This window comes from Rhincodon typus, chromosome 7 (assembly GCF_021869965.1).
Source record: "Rhincodon typus isolate 14 chromosome 7, sRhiTyp1.1, whole genome shotgun sequence".
Lineage (NCBI taxonomy): Eukaryota > Metazoa > Chordata > Chondrichthyes > Orectolobiformes > Rhincodontidae > Rhincodon > Rhincodon typus.
In genome coordinates, this window is record NC_063338.1 from 80,671,776 (window position 1) to 80,688,124 (window position 16,349).

A 16,349-nucleotide genomic window follows, 5' to 3' on the forward strand; every position below is an offset into this window, starting at 1 on the left:
TTTCCTTGTATTTGATCTACAAAGTATGCAGATCAGAGAGGAAAGGATAGATTGTAAGCACACGACAAACAAACAGCACACATACTTTCTGCAAACAATGCCCAGCCACAGATACCACACTAACCCAGGTTATCCTTCATTGGTCATCACCTGTACAAGCTACACAAAGGCAGCAGGTCCCTTACCGAGATATTAATTTGCCTCCCAGACTGCTGTTGGAAGGGAGTGGGAAGCCATGATTAAAGTGGGATAGTGATAGCGTGGTGTCCTCTTTCAGAGTACAAGTCAGCCTCCAATCATGCAAGTCAGCCTAATGTAAGCCTGAGTTCTTTCAAGTAACGTGCCACAAACTGAAATGGAAACAACTTCCAGTAAGGCTAGAGGGCACAATTTGACTAAGGAAAGCCAGCTAGTACACAAGGTGCAATTGCATTTCTCCAGATAGGGGTGACGGCTTCCTCATGCAGTTGAACCCACCAAGGAGCAGCAGCTAGGGCTGAAAGCAACAACCTTTGTCTATTCTCTCTTTGTGTATCAATAGGAAGCAAAAAGCTACTCTCTGCTCATCTTCACCCTCATCGAGCTCAATCATTTCCTGCCCACCAGTGGGCATACATTCGACTGGAGAGCATTCCCGTTGGTCCCTGGTAGTAGTTGGTCACTTATTACCCCAGCTCCCACTACCCCCTGCACTGGACTGTGACCTCGGACAGGGTCAGTGCATACATAAACACAGTGCTAGGGTTAACATCTCTCTGGGCCTTAGCAGGTGAGTTTGTAGTTTGCCATGGGCCTACAGCAACAAATCTGTCCCACTCTGAGTTGAAAGCAAAGCCCCTGCTTCATTCTTAATGAAATGCTTCTGGTGGGCAGATCAGGAACAAGCCTCAAGTTCCTCAGGCGAGGAAATGAAAAACAATCAGACAATATTCCCAATCTTTAGCGATCTGTTCTAACCAGTGAACAAATAATATGTGTAATTCCATTTGGGGGCAATGCCATGTGAGGAATGTCCTGGAGGACTGTGTTTATGCCTCCCTACTCTAAGGTAAACTTGCTCAACCTCAGTAGAGGACAGTCAAGAGAATGAAAAAAAAACATTACATCAGACTACACACTGCAAAAAAAAGGCAACTACAGGTTAAATACGTCATCTAATTGTTTTTTGTTTCTCTTTTTGTTAGGTCTGGTGATTAGGTTTTGCTTATTCATCACTCTTTGAACTCGACAAAGCCTTTGGTTAGTTCCATAAAAATCAGAAATTGTTAGAATAACAATTCTAACAATTGTTAGAATACTAGAATAAGTTCTAGTTAAATCAAAATAGAGGAGAGAAACTGTGTGAAGTGTGTTTAGTGCCAGGAAGACTAGGGGATAAAAAGTGGGGGATTGTGGCATAACACAGGGGGGAATAAAATTGACAGCTACCGAGCTGATGTTCTTCTGTGTCTCTTTTACACGCTGTACCTCAGGTGGGTCAGAGATTGCAGTTCCTTGACCAACATTTTCCTTGTATTTGATCTACAAAAAGTGTGCAGATCAGAGAGGAAAGGGCAAAATATAAATGCATGACAAACAATGACAAATAGACCATGAGCACAACGTATCACAACATAATAAACATTGCAATGACAAACTACACAGAAACAACCTGAGTTACACAGGCCAATAATGCATCAGCTAAAAATTATTTTTGATCTATTTTAATCCAATTAAATATTTTAAAGTTGTAACTAAACTAATTTGGTACGTACGATATTAGGGAACACCAACATATTTAACTTGGTTTTCTTACAATGATGGGTAATTAGTTTGAACCAATAATGTTATACATCTTTGTACAGCACATGGACTGCAGTGGTTGAAAAAGGGCAACTACGGATGGGCAAGAAATGCTGGCCGAGCCAGCAGTACCCATGTCCCACAACTGGAAAAATTCAAAATTCATAACTATTTTATTATAATGGTCTTTATGATTATGATAAAATGTAGATATGTCGGAAACAGGTTAATGGCCAGTTCATGTAAATTAAAATCGCTTGCAATCATTTTTTTTAAGTAACCCGATGAAGGAAAGCTAAAATCCCGAAACTGTGTTTAAGATTCATATTATGATGGGCTGACACTGAGTGTTAAATCCACACCTACATTATCTGCATTAAAAATTTCAAAACAATTGTAATTCATTTTTGAAAAATTCCAAAGTGAATCTGAATTCATAAAACTGAAAATCAATCTAGATTTTAAGATTCCAGAAGTGGTGATCTAAATTTGTATCATTAAATTCAGATCCAGAGTCTCCTAATACAATCAAATGCACTGCTCTGAGTTTGTCTTTCAAATCTTGACAATTTGACCTATCTCCCTCTAATGATATTTACTACAGCCATGCGTATGTGTGTATGTGTAATAAAGCTCTTCTGTTGCCATTGTGTGTTTCTTTTCTCCCCCACGTGACACTCTACCACATCAACAGTTTTCTTCCAAAAGCTATTTTACAAAAGCCTTAAAAACATCCTCACAAAGATGTTCATGTTTCAAAAATAGATGCAAATGAGTTTGGATGATTTGAAAAATGAAACAGAAATTAGTGAGAAACTGTATGAATGAATTTTAGTTTAGTGACAGAATGGGTTAGATGGTCCAGATGGATCATGGGGTGACATAAGGGAATGTAACCAGCAGCTACCGAGCTGATGTTCTTCTGTGTCTCCTTCACACGCTTCACCTCAGGCAGGTCAGAGATTGCAGTTCCTTGACCAACATTTTCCTTGTATTTGATCTACAAGGTGTGCAGATCGGGGAGGAAAGGACAAACTGTCAGCTGGTATTCTGAACGAACTGTAAACCACATAAAATCACACACTGCACCAGATCACAGGTTACAATAAAATTTGCACTTCAGGACATGAAATAAATCAGATACACTACTAATTGTGTGTCAGTCGTTAACAAGTTGGTTAACGAGACCCGTGCAGCCAAAGCACTGTGAGTAATATTTGTTTTAACTCATGTCATTTAAAATGTATTAACAATTATTATTTCATAAGAGTTATTTAGTTAAGTGTTGTTGGTAAATTAGATTATAGTTTAAATCATTGAAGAAAAAGAAAGAATATAACCAAAAGATTAAGGATTTTAGTGGGAAGCTGTAGATAAGGTTAGATAAATTAAACTTAGTGCTACCACTGACTTTGTTGCATTTATTTTAAAGGAAAGAGTGAATTTCCACAGGAGTTGTCCTGCACATCCTCTGTGACTGGTAGAAGAGTGTTGACATAGCTGTTTTCATTTTTCACTGCTCCTCTGGAACAGCTACAATGGATGAGCAGGGGAATTCTGTTGAAACTCAACAAGGTTCTTTGCAAATGCGACTGTCTTTAAACTTGATAAACAAAAGATAAGTTATGTTAAAGTTCAAAAGAAAACCGGAATAGTACAATGACTTTCATCATTGCTAGAGTAACCCAGGCTATGCTTTAGCAAGATTTGGTGTTTAGGATTTTCTGAATCTGCTTTGCTGACGATAATAAAATTCCATCACTGTAAGGCTGGCATGTGTTTTCAGCACTGCAACACATAACTATCAAAGGTGTTTCCACTAATTTTATGGCCCTTGGGCATCATTAAAGATTAATCAGGTTCCTGATTTCAATGATATAGGTTCTTCTATTGGTTAAGATCAAAAACAGTAGATGTAAATACTTTCAGTAAGTTATTTTTCATCATTTATTCCATGTTTTGGATTTTGAAAGAAAAGTTAAGCTGTTCTTCAGATGGCACAATCCATCAAAATATTTAAATGCATCTACTTAAAGCTTTATAAGACTGGATTATAAGTAATATATTGTCTGTGTCTTTCTCAGCGGAATGAAGTAGTTAAGTATTTCTGACTGAGTTATAACATGCCTTTGCTTTATATTACAGCATCCGGTACATTTTGTCTTAGCTGTACTTGCACCTGAGCAGTTTTGCAAAATGTCAGGAACATGGGGTGCTGTAAGTTTACCCTGTTCATTCCTGAGATGTGGAACTGAGAACCTGGCGACAATACTGAAATGACTCGAAAGTTATACTGAAGAATGAAATCTGCAGTTGTGACTATAAAAGCCAACAGGGATTCAGAGTAGTTTCCAAGTTACCTTAGGTTTCTAGTCTTGGATGTTACACAAATCTACAGGGGTTAGAGTCACAAATGTTATCTGAGATCTCAGTAGCCCATTGGCATTTGCCACTATCGTAGAAACCAGCAGAGGGTATCCAAGTGCCTCAGAGGCACTTGTGTTAATTAAATATCCTTAATGTTGGTCACAATATGACAATACAAATGCAGCATTCACTAATCATTTCCTCTGGATTCTTTTATCCCTTTGAATAGTTTAGTCCAAAATAACTACAGTCCTGAAATTCAACAATAGTTAAATATAATTGAGTGACTAAGATGGATTATTTTAAATACCCATTCTTAGGACGAGGGTTACGCTGAAAAGTTCAGTATTTTGGTAGTTCCTTAGTTACCAATAACATGAAACAAGCCACTGTGTTCATCCAGTCCATGGTGTGTTTATGCTTTATGTGCATCTGTCTTCTTCCGTTCAACATCAGCTAAGTCTATCAGCATAGCCCTCAAGTTCCTTCTTCCTCAAACAATTACCTGGCTTCGCTTTAACTGCATTAATACTGTTTGCCTCAGTATTTTCTTGTGGTATTAAGTTCCATATTCTTACCATTCTCCTATCAACCAGAGTACAGTTGCTCTAAGGAAATAACAGCGGGCTTCTCCTTGTGAAACACTTCAGGGGTTAGAGTCACAAAAAGACCAAACCAATAAGGACAGCAGGTTTGTTTCCATAAAGACTGCTTGGGCTTTACAGTCACTTCTACTGGCATCAGCTATTATTTCCAGGGTATTTTGCTTTTAAAATACAAAGTCCAAATTCCCTTCGTGGAATTTGAATGCATGTTTAAATGAAAGCGATGCTGGAAATCTGAAATAGAAACAGGAAGTGCTGGAGAAACACAGCAGGAACGGTTCCAGAGAAGAGTTATACTGGACTCTAAATGTTAATTCTGTTTCTCTTTCGACAAATGCTGCCAGACCTGCTGAGATTCTCTAGCACTTTGTTTTTATTTTTGAACCCACCTTTCCCAGATTGATAATCAAGAACGTCTGGATTATAGCCATGTAACATAACCACTACCTTACTGTGCCCACGTTGTGAACAGAGTCCTCAATACAGTCCTCATACTATTAAATTAAAATACAGACATTTGCAAATAATTTTTCAGGGAGTTTTCCATTTCATTGCAAATCCTAGCTGCATCATAACCTGGGTTATCTGTGAATATAACGGATTATGTAACTGCTGTTATTAAGGAGGACAAATTTCACACAGGTGAAAGATTAAAAGATTGAGAATCGTGTAAATAAAAAGACTAGCATAAATTAGGAAGAGGAGGATTGGTGCAATCAGGGATTGTACCGAACTAATGGCCTCCTGTGTTCTTTTGACTCTCTCCGTCTCTGGTGTTTCTTTAATTGATGTCCCTGTACCAACTTCTTCTTTATATGCGATCTTTACACACACAAAAGCAAGATATTAAAATGAAGGGCAGGACAGAGATGGTCTTGATTTGGCAATGGACTCAGAAACCATATATCCAAACCAAGCAAAATTCAACAACAAATTAACAGAGAATACAAGTAACAAACCAATTAAATCAGAAACCTGTAAGAGGCTGACAAAAAATACTAAACTGAGTAGAGTTAACTGTCAACAAAAAACAAATAAGGCAACAAAAACTTTTAGCAGAATTCGTATGCAATAAATATATAAGACTATTATTAGAAAATATCTGTTATATCATTGTCATTGCTGAAGTTTGTTAGAAATAATTTGCATGGATAAAAGGGTAAGGAGAAAAGTAGAAAATGGCTTTAAAAACTACAAATGGTGAGTAGGTTAGCTTTGGAAATATATTTAGGTAAAAAGTACCAAGCTGAAATTCTTTTGGTTTTCCTTAGCTCGCAGGATTTCAGGTGTGTCTTTTACTGTGGTAACCTTTCCTTTAATGTGTTTAAGTTCTGAAGTGTACTGAAGCTAAAAAAGAGTGAAAATCAACAGTAAGAAAACAGAAACAACAAGCAAAGAAACATTGATAAGACCAGTTAAAGCTGGTGAATTCCAGGGCTCTAACAAAAAGTTTTGATGGGATTATCTCTACATTTACATGCTTGGTCAAAATATTTACTTGATTCTTACTTCCTTTTCTTTTCTCCAACCCTCATTGTCTGAAGTTACAAAGTATCAAAAATCTGGAGTAGCATCTGTTCAAAGTTCATTAGCATGACCAAAAAGCATATCAGGACCTGGCTTCTCCAGACTTTGAAGGTAGACAAAGCCCATGGTTACGTCTGTTTAGGAACAGCCTGAATCTTTAGCTTGACGGGCACTATGGTGTATTGAACATGACTGACCAAGAGTCTCTCCTATTCTTGCCATTGGCACATTGACAGGGTTTGCAAGTTGGCAAGCAACCAATTTGGCTGTACCACAAAGACAGTTACAATGCCAATCAGATCCCAGAGTAGGACGGGAACCTGGCGCTGATGGCTCAGAGGTAGGGGCACTACTCACTGTGCCACAAGACCTTCTTATGAGTTTTTGCATGCAAGATTCTCTAGTTCCAACTTTAAAGAGGAAGGACAGGTAGAGTGCACATGATTGCTGAATCGGACTGTGCCCAAGGGGAATCCATAACATAAAGGCACAACTGTTTTAAACGGCTGAACCCTACTTAAATAGATTTTCTCAGTGACATTATTGATTATGCCTTTGGGCCCAGACCCTCACATTTAACTTAGGCCTGTTCCAGTGGCCTCAACTGGTTTTGAAGTTGTGAAGCTCAGAAGTCACTGGGTGTAAACAGTGTGTCCTCAGGCCATTCAGTGGACTCTGCCTGATTATAATCGTCTCCTATGCAGCCTTCTCTATTAGCAAGGGGCGGGGGGGGGGGGGGAAAATCCAAAACTCCAAAATCTCCCCATCACTCTCTCTGACATGCCATCCAGTCCCAAAGAGATGGAGAGCCAACCTCAGACCTGACAGCTTACTGAGCAGCATTGGGCACTGACTTGGGAACTGACTACCCTCATGGTCATGGAACAGTATGAGAGGGAATGGGACCGAAACAGACAAATAGAGATAATATATTGTAAAGTATGTGGGAGTAGGAAGAAGAGAAATAACCATCACTCTGTCTAGAATGTTAATAGCATTTTGATACAGCCCTGTCAAATTCCATAAAAAACATACAAAGCAAAGAAAATACACAAACAATTATGATGTTTATTGTTCCCAGTAAACATGTTGGACACTGATTGTCCAGACAGGCAACAGTGACACAGTACTTAACCCCTTTGGAGACAACATCAGCATTTCTGCAGAGTGTCCCAAAATAAGGTTGAATCTTTTTACCTTTTATCAAACATGTATTACATTGAATGGAGAATATGTTGATAGTGTCCTGTTCTTTGTTCTTTCTGCACATATTATGCCATTGGTTTTGCTGCAGAATAACCATGGAGCACAGAAAAAGTTGACTGAAAGCTTGGTCAACACTTCAAATCAGAAAGCAAAGGCTTTGGGTTCTCACATGATTGGCCTGGATGCCAGATATGGTGAAACCTATTGACTTACTGTACTGATGTTCTTCTGGTTTTCACGGACTCTGTGCATCTCGGGTGTATCTGTTACCGAGACATATTGAGACATGGTCTTCACAGCTTCTGCCTTGTATTGGCTCTACATAAGCAATTCAGAGTAGAATTAGTAGATGGCAATGGAAAGGCACATTATACTGCACCAGAATCATCTCTAGCTCAGACTTTTCATAACAATAATAGGTGTCAAATGATAAGCACAGATAAAAACTCATCCAGGACTAAATTGGACTGTGCAAGAAATACAGCAGTGCATTTAAATTAAAATATTAACTTTTCTTTTTATTGTCTTTTTTAATTGAATATAATTTTGGAGGAGACAGGGATGTGTTCATGTGCTGTCTAGCCAGCGATGCCCTCATCCCGTGAATGAATAAAGGAAACATCCAGTAATGCAATACAAGAATTTATTCTATTAAACCTCAGTTGCTCTAGTTCAACCTACTGTTCCATGAATTCATCGAAAATTTTGCATTGGGGATTTCACAAATCAGTTGTGGTGGAAACCTGAAGTACTTGAAGCAAGTTTGAAGAATATTGTAATTTCAAATGCATAAATTTCTCACCCAAATACTGCAATATCAAAGTGGAGCTGTAATTACAGTGAGCAGAAGCTGGAGGAATAGTGTCATTCACCTTCTTTAATGCAGGTGTAACACACCAGATATTCATAAATGTCTAAGTAATCATAATCTTGCATGTTAAATTGGAGAAAATTGAACAGGAAAGAATTTTTTTTTATTAAGAAATATCTCATACAATATGAAGCAGGCAGAGGCATTTGCTAAATATAAGAACTGCTGGTGAACAGTCCCCAACTTCTTCAATCTATCCTCATAGCCAAAGTTTCTCATTCCTGGAAATGCTATGAACGTTTAAGATAGTTTTAAAGTGATTCTCACAAAACGCTTAATTGCAAATGATGTTTTCAACCAAAAAAAAGTTATACAAAATGATTGATGCTGTAATATCATTGTCTGAGAAGGCATAGCAACTGCCAGCCATCAGTGAGTTGGAAAAGGAAATTCTGTCAGAAATAAAAGGTCACAGAACCCCTACAGTGTGGAAACAGGCCCTTTGGCCCAACAAGTCCACACCGAACCTCAGAGCATCTCATCCAGACTCATCCTCTATAACCCACCTAATCTACACATCCCTCAACACTACAGGCAATTTTCCATGGCCGATCCACCCAGCCTGCACATCTTTGGACTGTGGTAAGAAACCAGAGCACCTAGAGGAAACCCACGCAGACACAGGGAGAATGTGCAAACTCCACACAGACAGTCGCCCAAGGTGGAATCGAACCCAAGTCCCTGGTGCTGTGAGGCAGCAGTGCTAACCACTGAGCCACTGTGGTATTATTTGGGGCTGGAGAGGATAGAGATCCCAGTTTGTCTTCATGCGGTGAGGACTGGTGCAGTGTGCAGTTATGTGTATGTTATGTCCATCATATTTAAATATCAAGCAAGGTGGAGTTCCACTGTCCAGCTCCAGGCTGGCTCCAGGAATTTAGCTTCTTGTAAGTTGATGAGAAGTAAAAGGTGGTTCTCGTCCCAATGTGGGCCTCAAACTGTTCCTAAGGCATTCAATGTAATTAGAAGATACTGAGAACCAACGATTAGAAGTGGAGAAGGTTCCCTGGATCCTACTAGGCCATGGATTACTACTGGAGGACATTTGTTTCTAATGCCCCCACATCCTCTAAAGTGGCCCCTCCACCCACAGAATTAAAGAATTGATGGCTTGGGTTGAGGACAGTTGTGGTTCTGCTGTGTTACATCTGCACCAACTTAGCTGACATCACCTTCCCGGCCAGTAAAGTTCACATCTATTGTGAAAATGAGCAGCAGAACAGAAAATAGTTTAGAAAAGAAATGCTTTACCTGGCTGCTCAAATTCTTCACATTATGAGCGTGGATTATATCGGGTGTATCTACAACTGTTGTGTAATTAGGCATGTCCATTTCAGCCAACTGCTTGTATTTTACCTAAAAAAGGATGACAGGTCAATTTTAACCACACAGATACCATTTCAGCCATTTAATTAATCAATGAACTTCACTGAGCTGGGATGGAGTTACAATTTACAGATTTGAAAGGATATGACAGAGAACTGGATCAGTCATTCATTTCCAGGTCGAGATGGACCATAAGCAACATCATCAGGTCTTGTCCTCATCTGTTAAAATTGCCAATGTGCTACGACACAATAGAGGAATAAATTCATGCTAAATAGTAGAAGTACCCTGTTATATGCAGGGCAAGGAATTTCGCAAACAATGGATCAGAATCAGAGCTCCGTAGCCCACCACATCAAGCCACAAGTAGTAGTGGAGAACTAACAGGAGCAGGACCCCAGGAAAAGCCCCCATTATCAATGATGACAAAGCACAGGCGACAAATGAAAGACAAAGCTGAAGCATTTACTATCATCTACAGCCAGAAGTGCAAAGTGAATGATCTATCTGACTCCCCTCCTGAAGTACAAACCATTACAATGACTGTTTTCAGTCAATTCAATTCATTTCACTTGATGTTAAGAATGACCAAAAGCACTGAATGAAGCAAATATTAGGAGCCACAACAATATCATTCTTTAGTGCTAAAGACTTGTACTCCAGAAGTAACAATGCCCCTATACAAGAAATTACAATACAGTTACAACACTGGAATGACCCAAAGTGAAAGATTGCTTAAGTATGTCCTCTCCACAAAAGGCAGGATAAATCTGTACCATTAGCCTAGCCCCAACCATTGGTAAAATAACATAACATATCATTGAGAGTGCTATTGAGTACAAATTACTCACTGATATTCAGTTAAGGTTCTATTCAGATCATTTTGCTGTGTTCTTCATTACGGCCTTTGTTATACAGTGATGAAACTGAAAAATCTATGGGCTCCTGCAATAGTACTCAACACACGCTCCAGAACTTGCTGCAAAACCAGCCAAGATATTTCAGTGCAGCCAGAACAACAGCCTTCAATTTCTACTTTTATTTATTCATGGGATGTTTGTGTCGTTAGCTGGCCTGCATTTATTGCCTGTTCCTATTTGTCTTTGAGAAGAAAGTGGTGAGCTACCTTCTTGGACCTAGCAATGTGCAAACCTGCTCAGGTATGCCCAGTACACAAAATCAGGATAATCCAAATGAGCCGGTTATTGTCCTATCAGACACTCTTGGACATCAGGAAATGATGGAAGATGTCATCAAACAGTGCTATTTAACCGCATTCACTTAGCAATAAGCTGCTCACTGTCATATAGAGTCATAGAACTGTACAGCATGTAAGCAGACTTCATTCCAACTTGCCCAGGCTGACCAGCTATCTTAAATTAATCTAGTCCCATTTGCCAGCATTTGGCCCATGTCACTCTAAACTCTGCCTATTCATAGACCCATCCAGATGCCTTTTAAATGTTGTAATTGTACCAGCCTCCACCACTTCCTCTGGCAGCTCATTCCATACACGCACCACCCTCTGCGTGAAAATGTTGCCCCTTCGGTCCCTTTTAAATCTTTCCCCTCACTGATGCTCTGTTTCAGTTTTTCTAGGGCCACTCAGCTCCTGACTTCATTCAGCCTTGGTCCAAAAATGGACAAAACAAAGAGTTGACTTCCAGAAATAAGGTGAGAGTAACAGCCCGTGTCATCAAAGCTGCATTTGACTGAGACATCAAGAAGCCCTAGCAAAACTGGAATGAATGGAAATCGGGGGAAACTCTCTGCTAGTTAGAATTTGACCTCGCACAAAGGAAGATGGTTATGGTTGCTAGAGGTCAGTTATCTCTGAGGTGCTCCTCGAGCTAGTGTCCTAAGCTCAAACAGCTTCAACTGCCTTATCAATAATATTCCTCTGTTATAATGTCAGAAATGGAGATGTTTATTGATGCTACACAAGCCTGAATTTTTGTAATGCTGGGGTGGGGTCTCCAGCTTAGCCAAAATGGCACCTGACTACCAATTCTGGAAGACCCAACTTTCAACCTGACATTAGCATTTTTCATCAACAAACTTTCTTGATGGGGCTATGCATATACCAAATGGTTCAAGAAGGCAACTCACCACCACTTTCTCAAGGGCAATTAAGGGTGGATAGTTATTGCTGAATTTGTCAGCAATGCCCCCATAACCCATGAGTCATACAGTCATACAGCATGGAAATAGACCCTTCGGTCCAACCAGTCCACACTGACTATGTTCCCAAACTAAATTAGTCCCATATCCCTCTAAATCTTTCCTATTCATGAACCTATTCATTTATAAAGTTTTAGCAAAGATTACCTAGCATGGTGATGAAACGTCTGAACGAAAACAAACTAGCTCAGTGAGCAAGTCAACAACCTAACCTATCCATGTGTCTTTTAAACGTTATAACTGTAACTGTATCCACCACTTTCTCTGGCAGTTCATTGCACTCTATGTAAAAAATTTGACCCTCATATCCTTTTTAAATCTTTCTCTTCTCACCCAAACGAATAAAGACCTGAAAAACAAACTTACTGTTGTCAAGGGCAAGGCCAATGGTATATCTTTAATTAGGTGGAAGAATTAATCTATTGAATGCATAGTCACTCACCTGGCTTAAAATTTCTGTGGCGTTCCTGGCTCTGGCAAAGTCAGGTGTTTCATTAGCAAGTGCCACAAGCCCTTTACCCTTGATTTCTTCTTCCAATGATCTCTTGTACTCTTTCTGAGTTAGACAAAGCAAAGAGGCCATTCATCAATAGTTCTGTAAATAGTCTGTAGGAATATCCCTACTGAAAATCCAATTGCAATATAGTTGGGAATTGCCTCAACCAAACCATGGGGTAGCAACATGCATTTTTCTTGGCATGTTTTAGTCTAGAGTGATGGACAGTGATAATAAAGGCTCCAACATTCATTCTTCACATGGTTGACCAGGAATCTCTCCCACTCTTATCCCCTGCAACTAGCCAGTGTTGAAAGGATTTGTAGGTTTTGCATTGTTTGAATGCATTATGAATATATATTCTTTGGCCATCAGATCCCAGGGCAGCGTTCAAATCAGGAAGAGATAGTAGGAACTGCAGATGCTGGAGAATCCGAGACAACAAGGTGCAGGGCTGGATGAACACAGCAGGCCAAGCAGCATCATAGGAGCAGAAAGGCTGATGTTTCGGGCCTAGACCCTTCATCAGAAAAGGGGGAGGGGAAGGGGGTTCTGAAATAAATAGGGAGAGAGTGGGAGGCGGATAGAAGACGGATAGAGGAGAGGATAGATGGAGAGGAAACAAACAGGTCGAAGAGGCGGGGATGGAGCCAGTAAAGGTGAGTGTAGGTGGGGAGTTAGGGAGGGGATAGGTCAGTCCAGGGAGGACAGACAGGTCAAGGGGGCAGGATGAAGTTAGTAGGTAGGAGATGGGGGTGCGGCTTGAGGTGGGAGGAGGGGATAGGTGGGAGGAAGAACAGGTTAGGGAGGCGGGGACGAGCTGGACTGGTTTTGGGATGCGGTAGGGGGAGGGCAGATTTTGAAGCTTGTGAAATCCACATTGATACCATTGGGCTGCAGGGTTCCCAAGCGGAATATGAGTTGCTGTTCCTGCAACCTTTGGGTGGCATCGATGTGGCACTGCAGGAGGCCCAGGATGGACATGTCGTCTGAGGAATGGGAGGGGGAGTTGAAATGGTTCGCGACTGGGAGGTGCAGTTGTTTATTGCGAACCGAGCGTAGGTGTTCTGCAAAGCGGTCCCCGAGCCTCCGCTTGGTTTCCCCGATGTAGAGGAGGCCACACTGGGTACAGCGGATGCAGTATACAACATTGGCAGATGTGCAGGTGAACATCTGCTTGATGTGAAAAGTCTTCTTGGGGCCTGGGATGGGGGTGAGGGAGGAGGTATGGGGGCAGGTGTAGCACTTCCTGCGGTTGCAGGGAAAAGTGCCGGGTGTGGTGGGGCTGGAGGGGAGTGTGGAGCGGACAAGGGAGTCACGGAGAGAGTGGTCCCTCCGGAAAGCAGATAAGGGTGGGGAGGGAAAGATGTCTTTGGTGGTGGGGTCGGATTGCAGATGGCGGAAGTGTCGGAGGATGATGCGTTGGATCCGGAGGTTGGTGGGGTGGTACGTGAGGATGAGGGGATTCTTTTTTGGTTCTTATTGCGTGGACGGGGTGTGAGGGATGAGTTGCGGGAGATGTGGGAGACACGGTTGAGGGCGTTGTCGACCACTGAGGGGGGGATGTTACGGTCCTTGAAAAACGAGGACAACTGAGATGTATGGGAGTGGAATGCCTCATCCTGGGAGCAGATGTGGCGGAGGCAAAGGAATTGGGAATAGGGGATGGCATATTTGCAGGAAGGTGGGTGGGAGGAGGAGTATTCTAGGTAGCTGTGGGAGTCGGTGGGCTTGAAATGAATATTGGTTTCTAGGTGGTTGCCCGAGATGGAGACAGAGAGGTCCAGGAAGGGGAGAGAGGTATTAGAGATGGTCCAGGTAACCTTAAGGTTGGGGTGGAAGGTGTTGGTGAAGTGGATGAACTGTTCGAGCTCCTCGTGGGAGCATGAGGCGGCGCCGATACAGTCATCAATGTAACAGAGGAAGAGGTGGGGTTTAGGGCTAGTGTAGGTACGGAAGAGGGATTGTTCCACGTAACCTACAAAGAGACAGGCGTAGCTTGGGCCCATGCGGGTACTCATGACCACCCCCTTTGTCTGTAGGAAGTGGGAGGAATTGAAAGAGAATTTGTTGAGGGTGAGGACGAGTTCGGCTAAGTGGATGAGGGTATCAGTGGAGAGGGACTGGTTGGGCCTGCGGGACAGGAAGAAGCGGAGGGCCTTGGCCTGCTGTGTTCATCCAGCCCTGCACCTTGTTGTTTCGAATCAGGAGGCTTTGGTTCAGAGAGAGGGACTATGGTCCAACGTGCTACATGAACTCCATTGTCCTGTAGAGGTAGCTAAAAATTGCCAATGTGAGGAAAATTAGATCCACAGCTAAGGCCACTAGTTCATCTTGGTATGTTGGCAACTGCAAAGCCAGAATGATCTAAATGGGAGAACATCCTGCTGTTCATCTGACTATTTACATAATTATCAATCTGTTCAAACTGGCCGATTCTCGACCTGGGTGACTAGAGAATGAAAGAAAAGTCTTTTGCCTGTGAATGCTATCATTAGTGATAGTTCTATTCATCAGCTTAAAAAATCATTTTGTTTTATTCTGTTGAAAAAAGGCATGCTATATTCATAACTCAATATGGATTGTCTTTATCTTGAAAAAGAAACAATATCAAAAGTGTGACCAAGGTGGCTTCTGAAGGTCAGATGACTTTTAAAAGTTTCAACACAGACTATCTCAAGTCTCCAGAAACTTTCTAACTGAATAACTATGGATAGCAGTCTCCTTCTTCTATGAGCATACACAGACAAAATTCATCTGTGGAATTTACTCAAATGACAGAATCTGTAGACTCTCAGCACTCCCTATTTATGAGCTTGATACTCAACAAATGAAGGGAAAAAGCAGCCAGTTTATAATAAGTAGATGTAAACAAAGCGCCCTCCATTCTCTGCGGTATAGCAGTGGCTTCTAACTTTAAACCATTCTGACTGGACGGAAGCATTCAATTAGGTGGTCACTTGATCAAAACTATCTTCAGATAACAAATCTTTTAGGCCATCACCCAGAAGTAAACCACACATCAGAGTTAGAACCAATCTCCACTCACCAGAACTGTCTGCAGTAATGTTAAAACCCTGCACGTTCTGACTCATTGGTGGAAATAGTACTGAACAGCTAAAAGCTCTCCTTCTTGCTCTCACTTGGACCTTTGAGGCCTGAAAATTCACAAATGGCTTAAACTGCAATTCTCCAGCCAACTCTGTGAACTAAATGGCCTCCTCTTTGTTCTTATGTTTCTTTCATGGTTCCATTCAAAGGAGATCAATACTTGCAATAACTCTCTTGGGTCAGCAATTCCTTTGAGGCAAATAAGTTAATTTTTAAATCCAACCAAAACATCACATAGAACAAGCCTAAGTTTTCAAGGACTGAAAGAAAAGAGTATCATCACTTTTTTTTAAATCCAGAAGAGGCTGATAAACATCTATGAACTATTGAGTTCCCAAGGTGTAGAGCTGGATGAACACAGCAGGCCAAGCAGCATCAGAGGAGCAGGAAGGCTGACGTTTCGGGCCTAGACCCTTCTTCAGAAGGAAGGGGAGGAAGGGGCTTCTGAAATAAATAGGGAGAGAGGGGGAGGCGGTTAGAAGATGGATAGATGAGAAGGTAGGTGGAGAGGAGACAGACAGGTCAAAGAGGCGGGGATGGAGCCAGTAAAGGTGAGTGTAGGTGGGGAGTTGGGGAGGAGATAGGTCAGTCCAGGGAGGACGGATAGGTCAAGGGGGCAGGATCAGGTTAGTTGGTAGGAAATGGGGGTGGGGTTGAGGTGGGAGGAGGGGATAGGTGGGAGGAAGGACAGGTTAGGGAGGCGGGGACAAGCTGGGCTGGTTTTGGGATGCGGTAGGGGGAGGGGAGATTTTGAAGCTTGTGAAGTCCACATTGATACCTTGGGTTGCAGGGTTCCCAAACGAAATATGAAGTGCTGTTCCTGCAACCTTCAGGTAGCATCGTTGTGGCACTGCAGGAGGCCCAGGATGGACATGTC

At 41.6% G+C, this 16,349-nt stretch overlaps 1 protein-coding gene across 1 annotated transcript in view; it reads right to left on the reverse strand.

Moving 5' to 3' along the window:
* The window catches only part of neb (nebulin), a 255,644-nt gene that overhangs the window by 17,700 nt on the left and 221,595 nt on the right, over positions 1–16,349 (reverse strand). The window contains exons 127-133 of the mRNA XM_048598817.1: positions 12,308–12,421; positions 9,610–9,714; positions 7,701–7,805; positions 5,997–6,101; positions 5,484–5,576; positions 2,690–2,782; positions 1,429–1,521 (exon numbers count right to left, since the gene is read on the reverse strand). Coding sequence (XP_048454774.1) covers positions 1,429–1,521; positions 2,690–2,782; positions 5,484–5,576; positions 5,997–6,101; positions 7,701–7,805; positions 9,610–9,714; positions 12,308–12,421 — 708 coding nt within the window. The remainder of the gene's footprint in view (positions 1–1,428; positions 1,522–2,689; positions 2,783–5,483; positions 5,577–5,996; positions 6,102–7,700; positions 7,806–9,609; positions 9,715–12,307; positions 12,422–16,349) is intronic.